The following is a 15,653-nucleotide window of genomic DNA, read 5'->3' as shown; positions in this document are numbered from 1 at the left end:
TGCTTTGCATCTATTCGACTGTAAAGTAAAAACCATGTGCAGTAACTCCACAGCGGGTTCAACAATTACGTACAGCCAAAACATTTACTACACCTTCATGTGAAAAAGTGAGAACATCCGATAAGAATGATTCGTTTTTGGACGGATATGGACGGACAAACATTTTATCCTCTTTGAAATAGTGCTCATTAACAAAGGTGCTAATCTGAAATTTTTAAAAAAGAAACAGAAACATACATGCACACACCCAAGTGCAAATCGGTCGAATTTACTTTCTATTAACACACCAAAACAATTTGGGCTTCCGGGTTTGTTGTCAGTGATTAGACCCTACACAGGCTTTGTGAGGGTATGTTGATTAAGGTGCCACAAAGCAACAATCTCTGAGCAGTCTATGAGAACCACTAAATTTTAACTCTTGCAGCGTTGAAGTGCTCATGTCTACAATCATGACATGCATGAGAGATATGTCAAGAGAGCTGTTTGGCCACAACAGTAGAGAGAACATTTTTGAAGAGAAAAGCCTTTTACAATATGTGAATGCGGGTCGTTATGCTTTGAGGACACTTTGCTTGCTGGGACTGGGCAGCTCACATTTTCTCAAGTGTGAATTCTTTATTATATCAAAGAATTTTAAAGGAGTATTTGAAGATACATGAATGAAAGTTGAAGCTGAACTAGAAGTGGACCTGAAAAAGTATACATAAAGTGTATGGAAATGGTCTTTAATCTTACTGAAGAATGTGAAACAGGCAGAACAAGTTCAAACATCAAATATTGTTCATTGACGATTTGGCAAAAATTTCAGTAATTCAAAGACTTTTAGATGATTACTGCCTTGCTGACCCAGGCCTAGAAACCAGTCCGCAACCCCCCCTCCAATCGCTAGGGAACAGTGTGTATTCTTTGACTTGCTGATGACTGCTCGCTGGAAGTTGCTGCCCGACACTTGGTAAAGTCTATTTCCTGAACCAACAACCAAAACATTTCAAAAGGCACAACTTTTACTTTGAAATCAAATGGCCTCTTTCCAGTTTGTGCCACACTTTTCACAGTTTTATTACTGCTTGGCAAGACGTTTTTCAAGTCTTTACAGCCAAGTCGGCGTCTTCCATGCACAGTAAGCGACCGCGGCAACCTGAAAGTGACCAATCACAAAGAGGGTTTTGGTGCAGCACTGCATATCTCCATGCACCGTGACCAATTTCACGCTAGCAGCTGCCAGCAACCTTCAGAATAGACACTTTTTCCTAGTGAGCAACGGTTGCCCAGGATATACTGACCAGACTCGGCCTGTCCGGCCGATGGCAACTCTAGTTTCTTAAGGCTGAGGATGTACTTGTGTTTAAACAGATAACAACATATTACTTTATATTTTATTGTATGTTTTTGGTTATCATGTTCTTTAAGTATACTACCTTTATCTGTAGGAGCCATTTCAATTCAAAGAGGATCTAGTGTGTGCTGGTCCAGATATTTAAACAAGTAATCAGTTTCCATGGGATGTTCTTACTTACTCACATCACTGTATGTAAATATATATTACACAATATCAAATAGTGCTAAAAACATTTCAAGTGTGGGATAACAGCCAATATCTAAAGAGAAAAAACAAAAACGTAATAGCTGATCACTCTAAAAGACACAACCACTGCCCTAGAAGACAGGAAATATGCCAAAGTGGTTTCAAGGACATAAAAAATGTACAACAACAATATCCAGCAAACTACTAGCTATCACTGGCTTGACCTTCACAAGCTCCAACATGCTGCATTTTGTTAGTTACATATATTTCACAACTTCACTCTTGTATATGCTAGGTTGGTTTCTTTCAGTAGTTATACTGTAGCATCAAGAGAGAACTAGATGTTTATCTGTATCTTAAAGAAGTGCAATTGATTTATTATGTGCAATACTGTGTCTTTTATACAGTTTTTTTAAAAAGACAAAAATAAAGATATTTAATATGCAAAATATGAAAAAAAAGAAATAAAAAAAAAAGACATCGACAAAGCTCTCGAAATCTGATCTGGACCGAGTTTAATTTGTGGAGCTATAAGCACAATGATACTTTTTTTCCTACCTTCTTCAGTCACATTATAAGTAAAGGATTAGTTTCCCTAACTTTTAGCAGATGCTTTGGAATAGGTTTGCCCAGGCTTGATGGGTCTGCACTGTGAAATTAGATCACAGCATCTAGAAAGATGCAGTACTTTTGAACAACTCAAATTTTGAATAAAGCAGCACTCATATCCTAAGCAACCAATCTGCATAGCTAATACCTAGTATTAGCTAGGTATTAGCACATTGGTTGCTAGTACCAGGGTTTAGTGGGGAAATGTGTTTTGTAATTTAGATGAACAATCCCTGTGAAAACCAATTTCTGACTGCACTGCTGTGGAAAATTCTTCGCTAACGCACTGATATCAACAGTGGACTGACCAGTACTGACCAGTGTTGATAAAGTAACAGTATTGGCCTTGTTGACTGACTTTAACATGCGGGCAAATCTACAAGTGAGGGTTGGTGTCTTATCTATTGTGTTGGATCAACTTTAAGTTTGCTAAAGAAACCCTGATTAAGATTTCAAACTCTTTAAAACAGTGCAGCTACCCTTTTTTTAATATATCATGTAAATTTACTTAGTTTTATTCTTGGACGAATAAAGAATAACAAAAACAGATCGGTATCTCAACTGTCAAATTTAACATCAGTATCTGACCAGAACACTTGGTACAAGATAAGGCTGAAATCATACATCTCTTTAATGTACTATGGTGGGCTGAGGCGAGAGGAGAATACAGCAGAAGGGTAAGCAGCAGTGTTTTGTGCACAGCCAACCTGCTTGGGAACCAGTCTTTGCCCTTACCATCCTCACTCTAATACAGATTTTGTTTTCGGGCATGTCCGTGTGCTCATGCATCTGCACCTGCACCTGCCTCATGTTAGTACAAACAAGTCTTGAAGTGCAAACATGAGGTAAACCAGCAACAAAGCTCTGAGCAAAACCCCCACAGATGCACAGTCACCCTCACACTGATGCATGAAGTAACGCTGCTGAAGGTCAGCGCTAGCCACAGCCTGGCCGACTCCACCGGGCTTGATGAGTGACTGCGTATGCCCAAGAACTGAGAGCGCAAACACGACACCTACTGCAGTTTAACATTTTGCATTCTTACTTAAAAGTCTTCTGTGGTCTTAAGGTGACAAACAGTAAAGAAGTCCCAGCGGTTTATACAGTCCTGACAATCACAACACATCACAACATGGTTTGTTGCAGGCTCAATAAACCCAAAGGGATGCGCAGTCGAAGCTTCAAAACAGGTGAGGAGACGCGAGGTGTAGCGAGTGATAAGTGCATGTTTGAGGCATTATGATGCAGTGCCATATCTCACTATGCTTCTTTTCTGTAAGAGCTCTGCAGTAGTCTGGCCAGCAGAAAAAAGAGAGAGGAGAGGAGACAGAGCGGTAGATGCAAGGAGGTGCTAAGAAAAATATTTGAACAGAAAAATATCCAAACACAGAGATAAAGCGAATGTGCAATACCAGATTCTGAACTAGACATGCATACCTGGAATGACCGTGTCGCAATTTACACTATCAAGTCAGTGAGTGCACGCAGCAAAGGAAAAAAGCTCTAGCACCTATAGCTGGTCAGCCCCATACTGTCAATCAATAACATAGAGTCCTTCCCCTGCAGCTTTCCAGTTCGTTCCCTCTGCACACTGCAGGAAAATCATGAGGATAACTGTGGAGCACTGCAGCTAAGTATCACTGCAACATGTTTTGAGTAGTCTTGAGAACTTGAGTCCACAAAAAAGTTCAGCAGTGGGGTTTTTTTTTTTCTTGACAACATCATGGGAAACCTAGCTGTCAAATATGTACTCAAGTCTTTTAATCAATTCTGTCAGCAAGCATATTTAGGTATTTCCTAAACCATAACAAAATTATGCAAAAACTAGTAAAATCTAACGTAACACATTTATACAGCAAAGTTGTATTCTGTGGTTTTGCTGCATGGAAAATATAGATTTCTTTTCTTTTTTTAAATACATTTGCAGCTTCCTATTTCTGTCTATCTGCAAGGCTTCCTATTCTCGTCTATCCAGGAACTTAAACTAGAAGAAATAAGAGCATAAAGAGAGAACCTGGTGCTTTCCACGGAAAGCGGCTAAATGTTTCTGCTACAGCCATAATCTAAATGTATTCAATTCAAGGACTTTTTTCAACCTGTGTGAGGGTGGACATGAATGCAAAGATACAGCCTGCGAGATGATGCTATGATGCTGTGTCCAAGTTGCTAACAGGCGTAGCACTGCAGTGACAACACGCAACAAAACCAACGCCCCCAAAGTCGTCACTGCGTGCTTTCTCATCAACATTCTGTGTCCACCGCTGCCAGGAGAGAGCAGAAAGGGAAGAGAACGAGAGACGGGCGGGAGACAGAGTAGAACGTTAATGCATAAATCTAAATGTAAGAGGCTGCCACTCAGAAGAACAAGGTCGGTGGTTGGATGCGGTGTTGTGTGAGCAGCAGCGTGCAAGCTGCCTGCAGAGTAGGCATCTGTACCCAGAGGCAGCAACAACAGCCCTCTGATTAGAAAGCAACAACACTGCTAGCAGCACTAACTGGGTCTCATAGCTTTTAAAAATTCACGCCCACCTTATTCATCATTAAATAATCATTTGGGGACTTAGTTCAAATGCAATTTCTGTCCCAAGTACTATATAATGTATAATGTGTTTGAGTAAAAGAGCCTTAGGCTTTCATGTAACCTCTAAATCCCACTGAGTAAAAGGACACTCTGCACATTGATGCAAAATCATATTCAGATGCTTAAAATGTCAAGGCAGTCAAGTGCAGATGCTAGCTAGCTATAAAGGCAGCCGCTGACAAAAGGTCGGGGTCGGTAGGGACAATAAACCCGAGCTGTGTTCGAGGAGCAAAGTAAAATAGAGGCCAGTGGCAGCATATGTATACAGAGTAGATCGTTTCAACACGGGCCAAAACAGGTCGTGGGTAGAGTACTTTGATTAACTAGAAAGGAGGTCGGTCTTCCACAGCACATGCCAGCACTCGCTGTTGGAAACAAGAAACCCGTTTCAACTACCCCACAGGTGGACACCAAAATAGATGCACTTCGTGTAATACTGTGAAAAGGAGGCCTGCATATGCCTTCATACTGACAGCCTTTTAGAAACTTGCCACTACAGTGGAAAAACAACAAACAGGAAATGGTGTGAGGAGATGGTGAGCTGTTCAGTTTACCCAGGCTCTAACAAAACATCCACAGAGATCAAATCCATCTTCAGATTTAACTTTTAAAACTGTTTGACTATGAGCTAGGCAGGACAGCGCACTATTTGAATAGCTGGTATAACAATGAATCGACTAGAGAACTACAGTGGGAGAGTAAGTGGGAGCCCTAGACGCCCTCCAGGCAGCTGGTTGGGAGAAAATGGCCAGTGGGACGGCCTTAGCTCAACTCGCAGCTTCATTAGCTTGACATTATTTAGTGTGATGCATGCTTAGCAATCTGTTACACAACGGAGGGCTTCCCATCTATGGGATTAGCTGGTGCATAGCCGGAATAGTTTTAGAAGAGAGAGAGAGACAAAAGAAGCAGTTAGTGAATTTCTGCTGCAAAAATCCCTCGCTGCAACCCAGAAAGAAAGACCCAACACAGGAGATGAAGCGTCGGGGCTGTGGACATATTACAGCACTATGATATAACACACACATACACAAACACACTAGATGATCACTCAGTGGCGACTCCGGGCTTTATGGAATCATTCTCTGCCGGCGTGGCTCAGTTACTGGTAATAAAAGCTTCCATTTAAACAAGTGATGGTGAATCCTGGTGCTCCCCGATGGAAGCGGTGTGAATATTTGTCATTACTAAATGTCTATAGGCTCATAAGAAAATGTCTCATCACTAAGCTGTATTTTACAGAGCTGTAAGAATACGAATGTCGATCATGAAAAAAAGTCTAATTTTCAAAGACGATACAACACATCTACACGCAGCTCTAATAAAGACATTATTCAAAAGGAAGAAAAAGAACAAGTCAAGCAAGACAGAAGTTCACATTTCTGACTAAAAATACAGTTGTACTAATTGGCGTTTGGGACTGAAGAAAATGGGTGAAGCCTTATTCGCACACATCAGACAGACTACATATTTACAGGATGACTGATAAGTGCATTAATTGCTACCAAGCTCTGGCTGAGAGAGTGATGGGAAGATGAATGCTAAAGGCAACGGTGGGGTGATACAGTGATTAGATTACAGCACAGAGCACCAGAAGTGTAGTAATAAGTGAGGATAAGACACACAAGCAAAGCAAAAGGAAAACACACACAGACACGCCGGCGCGAAAACAACCGGCTGGAGAAAGATATGAGCAGATCAAAGCCTCTCTTAGACTGAGGGAGTGTGAAAGCAATCTGCCAAGGTAGGCTTTACCTTTAATGATACTTTTGGATTGGAACTGTGGTTGCTGCGTGACTGTGGGAGTCAATCTGGTTGCGGTACATGTGCCTCTAAAATTGTGTGTATGTATGTGTATAAAAAAAAAAACAACCACAAAAATCAAACACCGAGAGTTGCGTGCTTAGCGTGATATACTGCCTGGTATCCAAGCAGAGAATTACACTTACGATATGAGGTGAATCGCGACCCATAGAAATGATTGTCCTGTTAACGGTCCTCAGCAGCTTCTCCATGATGATTTGGACGTGCCACTGGGTGGGACCCTGTACATAACACATGAATAATATCATCACTTAAAAACAGAGGAATAAAAAAAACATAATAAAGTGAAAGAATATGGAATATCAGTCCAAACTTATGAGGCCTGACAGAAGCTCAGATTTCAAGGGAATTGTGGTCATTCGGGTGAACAGCTAGAAAAAAAAATACATGATGATGAAAGTCTTGAGCCATCAGTAATTCCTTTACGTTTTGCTAGGATAATGGGAAATAGGTGCAAATATTAATGGAAATATAGTATGTAAGGGAAAAATAGAGAATGTAAAAATTAGAGATGGACCGATACTGACCTAAATTACTGGATCGGATATCGGAGAGAAATAAAAAATGTAATCCGATCCATTAAATATCAAAAAAAGCACCTCACAAAACTTGCGACATGGCATAACTCAGCTCATAACCGTAGCACGTCGGAGCAGTATGCATCAGGTATAGAGCGGCTGTGGCGCGCAAGACCTGTCAGCGGTCTGGTTGAGCATTTGGAGCCTCGCTACCAATCCGGCATTTCATCTCCGAGAAAGTTATCCCAGAGAGAAGTAAAGCAAGTGTGTAAGTTCATCTCTGAATGTTTGTAAAGCATTCCAGCGTTAAGCTTAATCACCGATATATGGAGCGACTGCCTCTCTCTCCCTCCTTCTCCTGTTGCTACTTCAATGATCAATGATCAGCTGATCGGCTTTTCTCTCTTGCTTGTCTATCGCCCACTTCGCGCCAGAAAGAGGAAACCAGCGGCTGAACAACAGCAGCACGTTTAACCTTGATAAGCTGTTGTTAGAATTTATTTAATATTACTTTCTACACCAGGATCCTTTTCTACGTAGCTGACGGCTGGTAACTGTGCAGGGGCGGATTTAGCAAAGTTTAGCCAGGGGGGCCGATTGTGCCCCCTTTTCCCTGTTCATGCCCTAAGACATACTTTTCTTTTTTATTATCATTTAAAATGTCGAGCTTTTAATAAATAATTATCTAAATCTTACACCCAAAGTTTTAATCTGATGTAAAATGTATAGAAGTCCATTACTGTATATAGTAACTATTAAGTCTAATATACCCTAGTAAGCTATAGTACTTTTTCCTTTGGGAAGGTACGATCTGTGCAGTCTGCAGTTCTGTTGAAGAAAGATGTTGAATCTATTTAAATATTGTAGAAAAATAATTGATTTCTCTGCATTTTCTTTCACACTGCATCAAATTAAAGTTGATTACGTCGATTAAACATCATGAGGTGGAGGGTGGGTGGTTCCCTTTTTCTTTTTTTTTTTCTTTTTTTGCTGGGAGTTTGCAACCCTATTAGTTAGGTTGCTTACTCCGGTAAAATACCAGAATAGGGAGGATGGAGTAGGTTTACGTTTATTAGATTGATCAGTATTGCTGAACTATGAAATATTTTGGGTGCAGTGTATTTTTTGCATACAGGTATAACAGAATAGCTTCAGTCTCTTGTTTTTTAAAACTTGAGTATGAACTTATACAAAATGCAGCAAAATATTAAAAAAAAAACAGTTTTATTGATTAAAAAACACACTATATCAGATTCATATCGGTATCGGCAGATATCCAAATTTATGATATCGTATCGGACATAAAAGAGTGGTATCGTGCCATCTCTAGTACAAATATAATGAGCTAGAAAGTCAACACCACCTTATTCTTCTACACACCCTTAACACTCTTAGGGAAGCTTTCTTGCAGTTTCAGGAATAGTCCTCCAGGCTTCTTGAACGACATTCAAAGCTCTTCTTTGGATGTTGGCTTTTTTGTTCTGTCAAAATCTGACAGCACTTTTCTGCATTCATAATTCCATCAGCTAAAAACAGTGACCGAAACGCAGCCTCAAACCACGACAGAGCCTCCACAGTGTTTTACAGATGGCTGCAGACACTCACTGTTGTACCTCTCTCCTGTCTTCTTTCATACATACCGATGACAATTTGAAGCACAAAAGTTCAAATTTGTATTCATCGTTCTATAAGTTCTGCTGCCACTGATTTTCAGTTCAGTTCTTGTGTAATTTGGCATACCTCAGCCTTTCCTCCACATTTCTCTTCCTTAAGAATGGCTTCTTGACAGCCACCCTTCCACTGAGACCATTTATGATGAGATTTCAGTGAACAATAGATGGTTAAGCTGAAGGGCTAGATGCATCTCTCAGGTCCTGTGGAGGGCTTTTGCTAGATTCTTTTTCAACACCATCCATCTGCCGTAGATAGCTCTTTTCCTCAGTCTTACCCCTTCTTTTTTGTCTTCCACTTGCCCAGTTTACTCAAATATTTCAAGTTGTCAGCTAATAGCTCTTTGGGAATCACCTCCTTGGTGCAAAAATACAATTTTAGACCTGTCAAACTGTTATCATTGGTATTTTTCATAGACTGAACTAAAGAAATGTCAACAAATGATGTATTTTTGTGACAGGCTGCTAGCAACAAAGTGCCTAAAGATACCATTTAAAATTGGTCTTTGCCAAGTTGTCTCTCATGTCCAGACCCATCGTTTGGGTTAGGCGCCATTTTTACGCTTAGGTCAGTGTGAAGTGGCATAACAAAATTACAAATCGTTCTTTGAAAAGTAGCTATGCAGCAGGACTGGACTGAAAATGACTGATAAAACAACCAATGTAAAAAGTTCTTTTTTTCTTCTACACGAACATCTGGGTTCTTGGAAGTGAGAGGAAATGAGAGATGGCACAAGACTTTTGCACAGTACTTCAAAAAACAAGGAGTAGACCATGACTGAGATAGGAAATTTAAGAGCACTAATGATATTTGGTCAGTTTGGAAAAAACTGAGATTTCGGCTAAGTATTCTTCTTCCAGACTTCCAGAAACACAAAGAGATTGCCCTAACATGTGTTACGTGCAGTTATTACATGAATCCTTACTAAGATGTTATGACAATGCAGTTTTAAAATCTTGTTTTACTGTCACACCAAGTCATGGATTATTCCCCGACTTTGATCAGATCGCCTGGTTGTTGTTATTGCTGTCTGTACCTGGCGTGGGGGAGTTTTTCGAAGGAGGCTTATCTTTCCAACACCAGCCAAAACTTTCAATAATTTAGATTATCCAGTCTGCAGCTGAACAACTCACAAATACTGTATGCACACAGTGTTTGTGAGAATAAACTGGTTCAGCCTGGGTCTAGACCAGTGTCAACCAAGCAAATGCAGAGCATGAATGGACTGGGAAGTTTTGTTTAAACATCAAGCTATGTAAAAGAGGCCTATGCAGTTAGATACTTCTTGCTGACAAGGCATAAATTGTTTGATGAAATTTAAGTAGACAGACATATCTACAGAGGTTTTCGCTCTCTGTATTTTTGCGAGCATCTAAGTCTCTGAAAGCCTTGGTTGTGCTGATCAGCAGGACAGATATGACAGAGAGCAAGACAGTGAGAGGATTCAGCAATTTGTGAAACAGCAAGAGAGGGGTGTAAAAACCAGAGCAAGTGGGAGAGGTGGATAATCCCTAGCAGAGTGGAGTGTGAGAGGCTGAACGGTCGTGATCAATGACGAGAGTCTGAGAGGGCCTGAGGGAGGACATCAGGAGTCTGGACATGGAAGAGGATCAAACGCACTCGTAAAACAGTGTGTGTTTGTGAGCGTGTCTGCTATCATTTGAGCTTTTGAGGTAAGGGGCCGATACCCGTGTGTGTGAGACGCGGACTCAAGTTTAAAACTTTTAGAAAGAGTTTTGTGCTTAAAAAATGAGCCGATAGAAAGTGCGAAACTGTTTGATCGGCTTAGAAATAAAAATAAGTTGCATTTCTTACTTTTCTGAAATTAAATAATTAAATAAAAGTAATGATTTTAAGGATTTGTACTGTTCATTATAGTAATGACCTGGCTGTAAAGAAGCAAAAAAAGGTAAAGTAGCACTGAACAAAGAATAACTCACAGCTGTATGCATGTGGCAACTAGTCAAATTCCAGTTTACATCCATTTCTCCCTCTAGTCCCGAGTTACAGCATTTAATAACAGCCAGAAAGCGTTTTAGTCGATGTGTTATGATGGCCACAGGCAGTCATCTTTGACCAACAAATTCTAATCAGTTCATTCTTGAGACTAATTAAAACACAGTGATTCTGAGATATGGAGAACGGTGTGGACGTTTTTAGCCAGTCTCCATAAAAATGGACAACCTGAAAAATCTAACGCCAGCAGTCACAGCTGTCACTGGCACCGAGGCAGAGAACACTTAACTTTTACTGGTTACAAAACTGGCTCTGTGACCAACACTGATACTGCTCATCATCACATGGACCACATCGCTTTATGGTTCTAAACTAGAGGTCAACTAATATCAAGGACATTTATGTTTGACAAATGATTAATTTAAAACAAATAAACTTTCAGCATTTTTTAATTAAAAAAAATGCAAAAAACTAAAAAAAAAAATATACTGATAATATGAAAAAGACTGTATACAATAACTGGCTAGGCTGATAATGAATAGTCCCTCTATTCCAAAGCACCACGGAGATAACTAGAACTCATTACAATGCTATTGGATAAAATTCAGTGTTGAATGGCCTCTAGCAACCCATAGAAATGAATTACTGAGCACAGCCACCTCTACATGTTAGTAAATTAATACTGTCGTAAAACGTGCTCCTTCCAGAGCATGCAGGGCAATAAAACGAACTGAGAACAGCATACTAATAAACAGTTATTAAGTACAATAACCACAGTCAAAAGAGGTTGTTTTGTTTTGTTTTTAATGGAGGTATTCCTAGATTGCCTTATTACGCTACTGTTTATTCAAGAGGGAAATAAAAATATGTAAAGCTCCAGAGTTGAATTACTCACCACATCTTTTCTGTAAAGCACCTCCAGGATGTCACTAAGCAGCTGGCAGCAAGCCTTCAAGTCCTCCCGCTTCTCCAGGTGGAACTTCAGCTGGTCCGTCATCAGTGGCAGCAGGATCTCGCGGCAATCTGCAGGGACGCCGATAAATACACACATCCGTGATGACACTCAACACATGGAGCAGATGATAGATCGCACGAAGCGGTACAGCATATGTTATTGACACACTCGATGCAGAAACATGTAGCTTATTAATGACTCTCCCACATCTCCGAGGAGTAAATTAAAACAACATACATTTATTAATTAAACAACTGTGGGGAAAAAAACTCCCAAAATCCCAAAGAATAGCTATGCTCCTATTTGACCTGTTGCACTTTTAATCCCTTTTATTGTTCTAAAAAAGAAAGCTGTACTTGTCGCAGGGTCACCCTGGTTTTTTTGTAGTTCAAATACATTTTTAGTTACTTGGAAACAGGAAGTACTTGACAGCAACACTATCAAAACAAAAGCCAGTTGCAGCCATAATCATTTTGCAAGACTAGTCAGCCATGAAACGTCTTATGTTATTAACGTCTTATTAAACCACCCCTTAGATTACAATAGTAAACCTAAAAATATGGATAAACTGGCTAAACTGGTCCATAAAAATTTAAACCAGAAAGATGTGCAGTCGTGAAAAAGTACTCCAATACTGCTTCCACAGGAATTAAGAAGGTAAGTAACAGTCATACAGTACTAATCAAATGCACTTGATTAGCTGTGTAACCACAGTTTGCTGGTCAGAAGCATTCAGGTGTGTGTTAGCACAATGTCTTGCAATCAGTCGGCCAAAAACTCTGCTGCCTTCCAAAGTCAAATGTGAGGCAATCTGTCTGACAGGTAAAACTTGGCCAAAATTGGTTCATGTAACAGAACAATAATGCAAAGCACAACAGAATGTCTGACTGGGCCATTGCAGCACAGTGATTCTTTTCTTTTTCCAAAGTGCTGACTTCAACCCCTGTGAAATGCTGTGGTGGGCCTGCAAAACTCAATGAACTCAAGCAACATTGCAAAGAACAATGGTCAAAAGTCCTAAACAATAATGTGAAAAAATTACACAGAAAACAGCTTCAATTCTGCGGCAACTCTTGTGAACTGTGGACGGAAGGTTGACAGACACATCTCAATGGCATAAGCCCATCTGACCGATGGCTGGGTGAGCTAATGAAAGAGGCATTGAATGATGGTGTCAGTGTAAATCTTTGGAGTTTTGAAAAGATAACATATGAGGACTTTCACTTAACAGGCAAAGTTTTATGTGAGTAGAAAGTTATTTTCTGCTTGTTTGCACTAATTTAATAGTAACACAGCAATTAAGAGGAGCTGAAAACCATAACTTTCTCTTTTAACTTTTTTTTCTTAACTAATTTTGTTGTCAATTTGGACACAGAGTACAGAAGTGATGAGCTGACATCCATTGTACTGCTGGAAGGTAAACCCGAGGCAGTCTGCTGCAGATTTATCACATTTTTAATTGAACCTCATTGGTTTCATTGCGAGTTTGTGTATGGATGTGTGGGGATCACATTTAAAGTCAAGGGACAAACACTGGAGTTATCCTGGTAGTAATTAAAAGAATCAGGGCCAATTAATCAGTTCGTAAAGTAAATATTTAACAGACTTATGAAGTAGAAAGCAATCCTACTGTAGCTGTCTGTCTGCTACAACATATAGCAAGTAGAAATGTAAACTGGTAATCCCTATGAGACAGTACTGAAAAAAGACATATTTTCTACAATGAGTACACTAAGTGAAATTGTCCCCAGTGCGGTTGTAGAATCAGGCAACAATTGTGTTCTTCAAATAAAAATCTTTATGACTTCAAGATGGAGAGATGCTGCTGCTCTAAATGGCCACCAAGCAATGGATTTTATTTCAGAATCAATACAATCTCTTTGCTTCACAGATAACTTTAATAAGACATTAAGCTGGAAGAAAATAAACTTGTTACTTTGCTGCACATCAAAACACACATAAAAGTTTCCATCAATGCTGCACGTAACCTAATGAATAGCATGAACTACTGTGACCTCTTTATGAATAACACCCACAGAAAGTGAACAATCTTTAGCATTTTCTGACCTCCTTTACTAAATGTAGTGCGTGTCTAATTGGGTAGTATGTGATGATTTCATGAAGCCAAACAACAAAATTTCTGTCAATACAGCACGACAAAGCCACCTTTGACAGAAGCGAGCGTGTCTTCACAAGCGGTTTGTTTTTGGTAATACTGAAATTAGCTGTAAGCCACAGACCCACACAGAAAGCATAATGATGCTGTTTTTTTAATTAACGGGTAATGAATGCACTATGCATAACTAGCAGTGTAACAAATAAATCCTCCTGGAGAATCAAAAATGTCATTTTTAATTTTACAGGGTCTGATTAGTGCATCAATTACAACCTTATTCCCTGCTAGCAATCTAAGAGATCTCATGTAGCTGCTGGACTGAATGGCTGATGGACTTTGAATGGCTTTTAATGATTCTAATGTAAAAAATAATTAAGCTGGAGCTCCTCTTTGATAATAGTATTTAAACTAAATAGTGCTCCAAATACAGGAAAAGAAGTGATGCACTGATGCAATTCATTTAGATGCAGTTTAGTAGTATAATACTTTCCAAAAGTCTTGAGTCACCCTTCATCTCTTTATAATTTTCCTGGAAAATAGGAATTAGGTGAAGCAATTTATTGAAATGAACTCTCTTGCAATTTCCTTAAGTAGTCTTCAGGAGTTGTTTTCCAACTTGTTCTTTGGAGTTTGGCTCACTTTTGTTCTGTACTCTGCAAAGATTTATTCAGGTATGCATTTACTGCTTTGGCAATATGTTTGGGATAATTAACACACTGAAAAATAAAGGCACTGCCAATGAGACGGTGTCCAGATGTTACTGTGTTATAGATCAAAATCTGATGGTTCTTTTCTGCATTTATAATTTTTTGAATTGAAGCTCCCCATGCCCAAACCATGACAGAGCCTCCACCGTGCTTTCCATATGACTATAGGCTATTGTTCTGTCTCTCTTCTGCACTCCTCTGTACACACTAACGACAATTTGAACCAGAAATGTGACACGCATCACTCCATCGGACCTGTTAACAATGATTTCTTCTTAAAAATGGCTGCTCGACATCCACCCTACCACTGAGACCATTTCTGATGAGGCCTCAGTGAGCAGCACATTAGATTAGGTTCTGTTTTTAATGCTTGAATGACAGTAGCCTAACAACAACAACCAAACACATTCCTCTAAGGAGGGAAATCTACATGGAATACACTGAAAAAAACAAAACTATTTCCAAAGAAAAACTTCTAAAAAAAAATGCAAGAAAATCTGGCTCCTTGGAAACAAAACATAAAGAAATGAGGGAAGTTTCGAGACTTTTGCACAGTCCTGCATCTCATTTATAACATGCCAAGACATATCACATATCAAGACATATCCATTGTTTGGCACAAAAGATTGTGATTAAAGGTTGAGCTGGCCGCTCTTATGGTATTCTGCTCTATTCACATAAAGCTTTTAGTTTTATAAACCTCAAAGAAAATGTATGGTGAAACTGACAATGGTGCCTAGAGGGAAAGGATTTTGGTGCTTCAGCCACCTGATACGATTTTAAATATATCTATTGTCTAGATTTTTGTGTGTATCTGCTTAAAAACTTTAAGTGCTTTAAGTGGACTGAGTGGATTATATCAAGCTAGGCCATGAGTGTTTTCCTCAAACTTCCAGCACAAACAGATTTTAGACGCTACAGTAATTTCCCCCTTTAACACAGAGCAAGAGAGCAGCTGACATATTTGTTCTCTTACAATGAGCCAATTTCAAAGCGATTTATGCACCCATCTCACACGCTCCTTTTACATCGTCAGCACTGAAGGTGAAACAACATTTTGCCTCCAAAACTTACAAAAAAAAAAAAAGAATAAACGAATGAAAAACTTTCTAAATTAATGCAGTTTTCATTCGAAGCAAAGATTTGTATACCCATACCAATTCCATTTCACACAGAGAATTTCAGACATAT

The 15,653-nt window shown here is 39.4% G+C and overlaps 1 protein-coding gene across 2 annotated transcripts in view; it reads right to left on the bottom strand.

The window, feature by feature from the left end:
• dock1 (dedicator of cytokinesis 1) overlaps nucleotides 1-15,653 on the bottom strand; it is a 196,043-nt gene that overhangs the window by 103,784 nt on the left and 76,606 nt on the right. For both annotated transcript variants that reach the window (XM_085284890.1, XM_085284891.1), the window contains exons 26-27: nucleotides 11,580-11,707; nucleotides 6,665-6,760 (exon numbers count right to left, since the gene is read on the bottom strand). In XM_085284890.1, coding sequence (XP_085141016.1) covers nucleotides 6,665-6,760; nucleotides 11,580-11,707 — 224 coding nt within the window. The remainder of the gene's footprint in view (nucleotides 1-6,664; nucleotides 6,761-11,579; nucleotides 11,708-15,653) is intronic.

Source organism: Mchenga conophoros, linkage group LG8 (assembly GCF_057382185.1).
Source record: "Mchenga conophoros isolate Kocher_MC1m ecotype Shallow Benthic linkage group LG8, M_conophoros_male_GT1.1, whole genome shotgun sequence".
Classification (NCBI taxonomy): domain Eukaryota; kingdom Metazoa; phylum Chordata; class Actinopteri; order Cichliformes; family Cichlidae; genus Mchenga; species Mchenga conophoros.
This window is presented reverse-complemented; position numbering and strand designations above follow the sequence as displayed.